Source organism: Solanum pennellii, chromosome 11, assembly GCF_001406875.1.
Source record: "Solanum pennellii chromosome 11, SPENNV200".
Classification (NCBI taxonomy): Eukaryota; Viridiplantae; Streptophyta; class Magnoliopsida; order Solanales; family Solanaceae; genus Solanum; species Solanum pennellii.
The window spans coordinates 53,831,743-53,842,204 of NC_028647.1; the positions used below are offsets into that span (position 1 = coordinate 53,831,743).

Consider the following 10,462-nt stretch of genomic DNA (forward strand, 5'->3'; position numbering starts at 1 on the left):
ATATATATATATATATTGGGAGTAGTATTGAGCACCGATGTGGGGATGCGAGTTCAGATTAACTCAAGTCTCCATGCAAACCATGTAGTCATCATGGGTACAAAAGGGTCATACTTTTTAGAAGAACCATTTTCATAGTTTCCTAGTGGATCCATTAGACAGTTTAGGTCCTATACCCTTGCAAGGTAAGGATGGTCCGGGTAGTGTGGGCCGAGTAGCGTTGTATCATCACTATAGCTCTTAAGTGATGGTTTTCATTATATAAACTCCCCTAGAAGTTATTGTATTTTTATATACATCAGTTAATTGTATTTTCATATACATCTCATAGTTATGTTTTATCCTTGATATATACACAAGTTGACATCATGTTTTTAAACAACTTTTCTTTATATTGTGTTTGTTTTAAACTATTTTATATTGAAATGAGATTAGTTGAGTATCAGGATTTCAGCATCTTAAGTCGAGTATCTTGATTTAATCTATACTTCATTGAGTCGAGTATCATATCTTGAAGTTTAGTATCTAATCTTTGAGTTGGGTATCCTATTCTTAATTTGAGTTGAGTTGAAAAAGAGGTACGTATGTTTACTTTTTATTCAAATATCAAGATTATGTTATACTTTAGAATTCACCTTACATATTCGTACATTCGACGTATTTAGCGAATTGGCCTGCATCTTTTGATGATGCAGACACAGGTATACAGGATCATCAACAGAAGATTCGTTGATACATTCCAGAGTTTGACTTACCCATGGTGAGCCTCCTTGTTTCTGGAGGATTTTATCTACTTTTAATTTACTGAGAATGTCGTGCGTCTTGCCCCTACTTCCATCTTTATCAGTTAGAGGCTTCATAAATAGTCAGTTCAGTTCAGGAATCTATATTTTGCATATATTTTATTAAATATTTTTAAGACTAAAGTTGCCTATTTTATGGATAGTTTAATTTTTTATTTTATTCAAATTTGTTAATTTGAGTTAAAGCTTCTAAAGTTTAGTTTTTGAATTTTATTTCACTTTTCAATCTTTATATGCTTAAGTGAGTCTTCCGCTTGTAGTCAGCCAGGATGAGGGTTCGCTTGGGGACCAGCAATGGTCTTCGAGTACCAACCACGTCTAGGGTGTAGTCTCGGGTCGTGACAAACTTGGTATCAGAGCAAAGAGTTTATGTGTCTTAGGGTGTCTATGAAGCCGTGTCAATAGGATCTTATTTATGGTTTTAAGGGCCCCCACTTCTATAAATGAGGGATTACAGACATTGAAGAAAAGTTTCCCTTCTTCGATACTCTTAATCGTGCAAAAGGGCTAAATCATAGAGATCTATCCTAACTCGTGTGTTCTCTTATTCATTTGACTATCCATCATACTAGAGGTGGTTGAAAAGTGAAGTTCAAATATCCTTATGGATGAGTTTTTCTGAGGAAGTGTTTTGAGGAAGTAATGAGACTCCAGAAGGTCTTGAGAGAAACCCAAGAGTAAGTGAAGTGTTCAGTTTCAGAGGAATGCACCCATATTCGTTTGAATCATGAGTTTGAGATAAAAATGAGTTGTACTCTATCCCTTTAAGCCTTGTTTCAGTTGAGGTCCTTTTTTGAGAAGCATCTTTAGAGCTTGGGTATGATTTTCACCCGAAAGGTAGCATGAGCTACGAGATAACAAGCAGTAGTAGTGAAAGAAACTAGAGTTAGAGGAAAGTATGCAGAGGTTTAGTAATCCTAGAAAGGGAGATTGTGTTTTGAAGAGTTATATTACTATGGTCATGTACCTAGTAAGTTAGTAATGAAAACTTTTCCCTTATGGGTAGACTAAGAAGTGAAGAGTTGTGAAGAGCTCAGGATATGAGGTAGAGTAAGTATTGCAAGTCAATATGAGTTAGAATATACCTTAATTAAGAAAAAGTGGTTATGATAATGTGTCATTGTTTTAATAATGACCAAGTGTAAGTGATGAATATATATAGAAGAGCCAGAGTATTCATAATGCTATAGATTAATTTAGGCTTATGAATTTTGAAAGGATAACCTCATGGTATTCAAAGGATGATAGAGTTACTTGAGATATAATGTGTGTTAAGTGAGTAGGTAGAACTTAAGTTGTGAAGTGGAATGTGATGGTAATTAGAGTATGCAGACTGAGAAGTAAGGATTATCTGATTGTCATGAAGTCCTAGTGGGCAAGTTCTTCCAAATTGACATAGTAGTATTGAGGTATAGTATAGTAAGAGAGCAATCATATTGATATTCGAGTTTAGTAATGAACATTAATCTTGAATTTGAGATTAGTGTCATGATCAAGAAGAATGTAAATAAAAGGGTGATGATGTTAGTCTTGAGATTTGATAGGGTAGATTTGACATAGAATATGTGAGGAATTGAGATGGTTGTTGCTACGAATGCGATTAGTAGAGAACCTAACCTTTAGATAAGGAAATTGAAGTGTGGATAAGTCAATAGAGTAACAGGAGCATGAAGAGGTGTGCAGAGATGATATGTTACAAGATGAAGTTCTAGTTAATTTATAATCTTCCATGTGTGTGAAGATAGCATAATTGACTTTTCAATGTGGAATAGGTGCATCACCTTCAAGTGTTATCTTTAGACCCAAAGGGAAGATGATAAGATGAGAAACAAAGTCAAGTGTTGAGAATTTCATAAGGAGTTGATTCGTAGGAGATCATGGACTTGTTAGATTTCTAAGCTTGAATGTGGTGGTAAAGAGTAACAGTTTGAGATGAGATTCCCTATAGAGAGGTATAGAATCGAAACTTAAGATTTGAGTTAATATTGAATATTGTAAGATCATACCATTAGACGCAGACCTTAGTAAGATTATTCCATTCCATACAAAGTCAAGTCGTCATTCGAGGATGAATGATCCCAAGGGGGAGATATTGTAACATCTTAAAAAATATTTTGAGCTAAGATTCAAAATGTTCATCATCGTGAGTGATATTTTACCAAGGAATTAAAATTTTGTTAAGTATTAAGGTCACTTCACTATATTTAATACCTTGAGTTCCATTACCAATTAAATTATAAATAACAAAATTCTGAAAATTGGAGAGTTAAGCAAAGTATGAGTTTTGGGTCAACTTCAAACCAGCAAAAATCTCAATACAGGATGCGTTAGGTGTGATACAAGATACCATTATAAATATCTTTGGATTATCTTCCAAAGCCGCCGAGTTTGCTAAATTTCGAGTTCGGATGAGTGAGATATGACCTTTTGAAGTTAGGTTGTCCAATTAAGGAATGTTAGCCCAAAAAAGTGTGGGGTATTTTGGTTCATTCCTTACCCAATCAGATTTAATTCGTTTTTAGTCATATTTGAGGTTATAATCCTTTTGGGTTCAGTTTTATAAGCCTATTATACACCGCGGGTTTTAGTTGAGAGTTTAAGAACAGGCAAGAAAAGAAAAGAGGAGAAAAAAGGCAAGGATACAGGTGTTCGTCGACGTTCTTGAGTCTAGTTGCAGATTTTCGCCATGGGTATAATCCCTAAGATATATGTAAGCTTCCATATGTTCTTTTAGTCTACCCACATGTCAATCATGTATTTTTTTCAGCAAAATTTCATGCTTTAAGTTTAAAGATTAGAGTTCTTGATGAGTTCTTGAAAGGTGTTCTTGAAGTTCGTTCTAAATCTTGTTGTGTTGGAGTTTAGATGATTTCTTGAGATCAAATTGAGTAATTTTAGTTTTGTTTCCCGTATATTAGAGTGTAATTAAGTTAACTAATCAAATCCAAGTGATTTGGGAAGAAATCGTTCAAATTTAGGCGATTTAGGGTGAGAAAATGAGCAAAAGTGCTCGGCAGAATTTTCTGGGCTGGGGCCTGGCTCGGTGCGCCTGCCAGAGCTCCCCAAACCCATCTCTGTCCATCAGGGGTTGGCAATCCACGCCAGCCATATCCCCAGGATCATCTGCCCAGTCAAGTTTGCCTCCAGTAGCTCCGTTTGATTTCGTTTAAAATGCACCTTCATTCCTTTTTGATTATAACTAAACTAAGCTACTTCTGAACACCTAAAATCAGTCCTAACATGATAATAACCTTGAATTCATAATTCAAATTCAAGGTAGAGTTGAGATTTATGTTTTGAGAATTCTTTCAACATTCTAAGAAATTCCTTTTGAGGACTCTTCTACAACTTCTAGTAACTTGTTTCAAGACTCAAGTAAGTGAGCATGAGAGTGAGTAAAATGTATTTATAAGTCTACAGTATCACCTAGATCCTTCATATCATGAACCATAACTCTTGAATTCATAATTCACATTCAAGAGAGAGCTAACAACAGAGTTCAAGAAAGGCTATAAGTTAAATCGTGAATTCTTTAAGATACATCATTGATTTGAGCTAAGATTTAAGAAAGTAAGTAAGATAATGAGAAGTTGTATACATGAGTTCCATCTAGTTACTTAGACCTTCGAGTCGAGTCGTTCATGCCTATGACTTCCACATGAGTTTCATAAATTGAGTATCATTGTGAGGAGTAGTACCTGCAAATTCCAAGTCTTGAGTAATAAGTTTCTAACACCTTTGAAATTATATTTCTAATAATGGGATTATTTCATGTTACCCATGAAGTCCTTGAATTGAATTGTTCATGCTCATAATTCCGCATGAAACCTATAAGTCGAATAATCTCTAGTTGAGAAGTATCTTTGAGTTCTCGAGTTGATTAGTTCATGCTCATAATTTTGCATGAACCCTCCAAGTTGAAAGTCATGAAATCATCCACATGAGATCATGAACCTTGAATCCATACTTCAATTGAAGCAAAGTTAAGAGTCTAGTGTAGAAGTTAAGAAGCAAGTCAAAGTAAAGTTTATAAAGTTGTCTAAAGGCTTTCACAAACGTTTTCACCTTGTTTTAAAGACTTAAAATTCAAGTCAAGAAAGAGTAAAGAGTTGAGTCAAATTCTCAAAATTTATAAGGGAACTAAGTATTCCCTAAGAGTTAAGTTTCAAGTAAGCAAAGAGTATCAAGTTGAGTTCAGTTCTCAAGAGTTATAAGGGAAATAAGTAGTCTCTAAGAGTTTAAACAAAATGTTTTCAAACTTGTGAGAAATAAAGGAAGCTAGACTTCCACAAAGCCTATGGCTAGTTTTAGTAAAAGAAGAAGAAAGTATGATTTCCAAGAGATATTTTTAAAGCTAAGTTTTGAGCACTAATCTCAAATCACAGTGTCAGTATGTTTTAAAAACATAAAATCCCATACATATATATATATGTGTGTGTGTGTGTGTGTGTGTGTGTGTGTGTGTGTGTGTGTGTGTGTGTGTGTGTATTGAGCACCAATGTGGGGGCGCGAGTTCATATTAACTCAAGCCTCCATGTAAACCATGTAGCCATCAGGGGTAGAAAAGGGTCATACTTTTTAGATGAACCCTTTTCATGGTTTACTGGTGGATCCATTAGGCAGTTTAGGTCCTATACCCTGGCAAGGTTAGGATGGTCGGGAAACATGGGCCTAGTAATATTGTACCATTACTGTAGATCTTAAGTGATGGTTAACGGTTAGAGAAACTCCCACAAAAGTTATTGTATTTTTATATACATCAGTTAATTGCTTTTCATATACATCTCAAAGTTATGTTGTATCCTTGATATATACACAAAGTTGACATCATGTTTTTAAATAACTTTTCTATATATTGCATGTGTTTTAAACTACTTTATATTGAATTGAGATCACTTGAGTATCTAGAGTTCAGTATCTTAAGTCGAGTATCTTGAATTTATTTGTACTTCATTGAGTCGAGTATCATATCTTAAAGTTTGCTTTCTAATCTTTGAGTTGGTTATCTTATTCTTGATTTGAGTTGAATTGAAAAAGAGGTAAGTGTGTTTCCTCTTTATTTAAGTATCAAGCTTATGTTATACTTTAGAATTCCCCTTACATACTCATATATTTGACGTGCAGAGCCAATTGGCCTGCATATTTTGACGATGCAGGCACAGGTATTTAGGATCATCAACAGGAGCTTCATTGAAACATTCCCGAGTTTGAGTTAGTCATGGTGAGCCTCCTTGTTATCGAAGGATTTCATTTACTTTTCAGTTATGTATGGATGTCGTGGGTTTTGTCCCGACTTCCATATTTATCAGTTAGGGGTTTCATATATAGTCTGTTTAGTTAAGGAGTATGTATTTTGCATTTATTTTATTAAATTTTTTAAAGACTAACGTGTCCTATTATATGTCTAGTTGAATATATTATTTTATTCAAAGTTGTTCATTTGAGTTAAAGCTTCTAAAGTTTGGCTTATGAATTTTATTTCACTTTTCAAGCTTTGTATTCTTAAATGAGTCTTCCGCTTGTAGTCAGTCAGGATGAGGGTTCGCTTGGAGAGCAGGAATGATCTTCGAGTGTTGGCTACGTCGAGGGTGAAGGCTTGGGTCATGACAGCAATATTGTAAAAGATTATGAGGTTATGAATTCTAAATTTATTAAAGCATGTTGGTTTAGAAATAATTATCTAGTGAAAAGTTGAATGGTACATCTTTGTAAAAATAAAACGTATTGGACTTGCAATCTAGGCACTAGAAGATGTCATACATCTAAATTGAATGTTGTCACTTGACAAAATTGATATATGAAAATATCCGATGGGTTTAAATCTAAAGCATCCACAAGTTTTTTTGAAAAACTTGTTTATAATCCTCATAAAGATTAAATAGATTCAAAATGCATAAAACTTGTACAAGTATTGTTATGCAAGGTGATGACTAGAATTAAAACTCTTGAAGAGTTTTCAAAAGGTAATAGATTATTTGCTTAAAGAAGTTTAAATAAGGAACTTGCAGAAATCTTTGACCCTGAAGGGAAGATTCATAAAAGGAGATAGAAGGAAGCATATTTCGCCAAAGTTTTTCTACACTCATGAGCTCCCAAGAACGGCAATATCAACATGCAACATGTTTGTTCAAGTAATAATATAGTTGATTTATCCACTGAGTCTCTACCAACTACAACTTTTGAGAAGATGGTACACAAGCTTGGAAAACAAAGATTCAAGTCTCTGGATTGATGTTCTCACTAGGGGGAGTTAATACGTGATGTACTCTTTTTTCCTCACAAGGTTTTGTCCCATTGGGTTTTCCTTGTTAAGTTTTTAATGAGACATCCGTAATGCGTATTATTAGGTATGTGTACTCTTTTTTCTTTACTAGATTTTTTCCCACTGGGTTTTATCTAGTAGGTTTTAACGAGGCACATAATCTATTGACATTCAAGGGGGAGTGTTATAAACAATTTATATTATAGTGAATGTCTAATTATATGGAGTCCTTTTAGGATATGGTTAGGAATTTTACTTGATGACCAAGTTAGGTTTTCCCAATAAATAAAGGGTTTTCCTTCATTATAAATAAGATTTGTGGAAGATCAATGAATCATGAATATACATCAAGATGAGTAAGAAGACTTTTATCTTCTCTCTACTTTATTTTTCTTTTAAATTTATATAGTTTCATAACAAAAAAAGATAAGTTACTATTTAGACTCAACCAATATCATGAACATGCAGAAATTAACTTGGCTAGAACATCACGAAAAAAAAGATTAATTTGATACAATTTCATAATTTGCGAGGAATTTTTTTTTAAGTTTTATTACTCAAGAGTACCAAAAAAAATATTTTTGTTCATCAAATATCCTAAATTTCACATGCGGCATTGAACCTAACATGTATCTGCATATATAAAAGATTCAACAAGAAACGATTTTAAAATATAAAAAAATGTTTACCAGTAAGTATTCAAAAGTATATATTTAATAGAATAAAGGAATAAATCTGGAAAATTGAAGGGGAGGAAAGGGAAAATATAGCTTAGGAGAACAAATATGGACTAAGAACGAAAAATTAAATTAAATCAAATTGGACTAAAGTAAGAATTACCATAATCTTTACTTATATCAACCTGGAAACTATATTCACTCGTCGTTCTTTTAAAATCAAAATTAAATGCAAAATACCCCTGCAACAAAATTTCTTAAAATACCAATTATCACTTATTTTGCGTAGGAACGGTGTTAGTTTCATGTCTTTGATTTGTACAATGTTTGGGATGTCAAGCTCAAATTGTAACTTTTTGTACATCACGATTAATAAACCCGAAGTTTAAAAAGAAAAAGAGAATACAATGCTTCCCAATTCTTTTTGAAGACACATGTTGAAGAGAGAAATACAATGCTTCCACTTCTTTTTTAACACATATGCAAATTTAAAGCATAAATTTAAAGAAAAGTTCACCAAGAAAGTATATCCAAACCTAAAATTGAGAATGACATGCTAATTAGCTGGAAATTTTTATCAAATCGTGAAACTTCAAATTCAAACTCATGCAAAATGGAAAAAAAATCATCTATAGAAGCACATGAAAAAACTTCAACGTAACAATTCAAATGTGGAAAATATGTGAATAATAATGATTGAAGAGGAAGATAACCAATTCAGAGGAGAGAATGAAAGAAAAATGAGAGAAAACCCCTCTATTTATAGTAAACTAAGGATAGATTGAACAAGTGTTTTTTGTGTCTTATATGCAAAGTCATGACCTTTGAGAGAAGTCACAACCCTTTGGACAAGTCACAACTTATTGAAAAAACTCACAACTCTTTGGAAGTACAACTAATCGAAAAATCACTACCCTTTGAAAAAAGTCACGACTTATCAGAAAAGTCACAACTCATCGAAAAAGGCATAAACTAAGTTAGGATTATTATAGTAATTTAACATTCAAGTTAGGAGTTCATGCTTTTAAGGTTATATATTTACACAAACACACATACATATCCAAAAATATCAGACTTCTAATATTCAGATAGTAAAAAATATTCATTCATAATGTTACTAAGGTCATGAATTATCGTGCAAAGAGAGAGTAAGTTATCTAGTTATATATAATGTTTGAGCTCTAAATTTTTGTTTTTCATATAAAGCAGCACTTGTGGACTTATATAATAATCTCCAAAAAAAATGCCTCCAACCTGATTGACGCTATTTTAGTACTAATAAAAACATGAATTCTTGTGAAAAAATATAGAAAAATGAATTTAATATTAAATTTGCAATAAAGTTGAGTAATGAACAATTAAAATAATATTAGAATAACTGAACTTTTGTTGTATTTTCTTGTTATATTACTCTGAGTACAACTACTACTTCAACATTGATTTCCAAAATAAATAATTGCGTTTTATGGAGTATTAATGCCTAATCAAACATATGAAAACTTTAATCCAGATCCTTGAAACTTTTCTTCAACGATATGATTCAGTTTATTACACATCTCTATAGTAAAATAATTCTTCCAGTCTCCAATTTCTCCTCTACGAAAGAAAACTTTATATGCCTCTCCAGTTGAAAACTTTCCATTTCTATTCACCTCCAAATTGCTCAAATTATCAAAGCTACACATGTTCAATATATCGTCCACCACTCCAGAATTTTCTTCCTCTATGGAAAATGGACATTCTAAGAATTCAGCCAGGCGTTTAAGCTGAATTTTTGGTTTCTTCTTAATTTCTTCATACATTAAAAATAGTATTTTGTTAGGATTCTCTATGCTTTTTTTCCAATAATCCAGTACGTGATTCCAAAATGGTCCATAAAGGCTCACCCCCTTACAAAAAAGATTAAACATTTCTTCAATGGAATCGGCTTCTTTATGATCAGGTAATAAACTATTTGTAAAATGCCACATAGAAATAAATGTATCTCTAGGATTCCTACATAAGTAAACAAGTTTGGATTTTGAAACGTGGACCGATTTTGGCAATGAAGCAAAGGGCACATGAGTTGCCAAGAGTCTAGGTGAAGTGAAAGTTGAAATATCATCGGTTCGACCATCAAAATAGAGTGTATGCTCCAAGAATGGAACAAGAACATGAGGGTTATCAATGAGTAAAGGGTGATTAGGTTCAAGAATAGGATGTTTCACTCGATTTACTAGAGCAAATAAAAGTGATTTTAACCATGTAGTTCCTGATTTTGGAGTTGTAACGAGAATGATATCACTATCTTGAGCTTGGAATTGTTGTTGAAATGCAATCACAGCTTGAAGAAATTTTTGTGGTACCCAAAAACCTTGATAATTGTAGGCATATGATCCAAGCCATCCTTTTTCTTTTGGTAGGATAGATAGCAATTTCATACCGTCTTCACTTAGGTTATTCTTTTCTAAATATTCAGGGGGAGAAGTTGTCATGATTTTGAGGATTGAGTGTTTTCTTCAAGTTTGGGGCTTTTATAATGGATACTTATGAATAATACTTACTATCTCCATGAATGTTTAGTCATACGCTTCATGTGAGCTCACCCATTTCACATTTTTTATGTCTTTCTATCAGTTATGATTACTTTGATTGACTTATTTGATTTATCTAGAGAGTGTTATTAACGTGAATCTGTTACTTTAACTCCCTTGGTAAAGTTTTCACTCTTTTTAAATATA

General features: G+C 32.9%; 1 protein-coding gene across 1 annotated transcript; it reads right to left on the reverse strand.

Moving 5' to 3' along the window:
* Window positions 1-9,166: 9,166 nt before the first annotated feature.
* LOC107004310 (cytosolic sulfotransferase 12-like) lies at window positions 9,167-10,222 on the reverse strand. The gene has a single exon (XM_027912648.1). It carries the CDS (start codon window positions 10,214-10,216, stop codon window positions 9,227-9,229), a length of 990 nt encoding a protein of 329 aa, XP_027768449.1. The 5' UTR covers window positions 10,217-10,222; the 3' UTR covers window positions 9,167-9,226.
* Window positions 10,223-10,462: the final 240 nt, after the last annotated feature.

Excerpts from the sequence above, each read along its gene's own strand:
- LOC107004310 (XM_027912648.1), bottom strand. The coding sequence starts at position 10,216 with ATGACAACTTCTCCCCCTGAATATTTAGAAAAGAATAACCTAAGTGAA.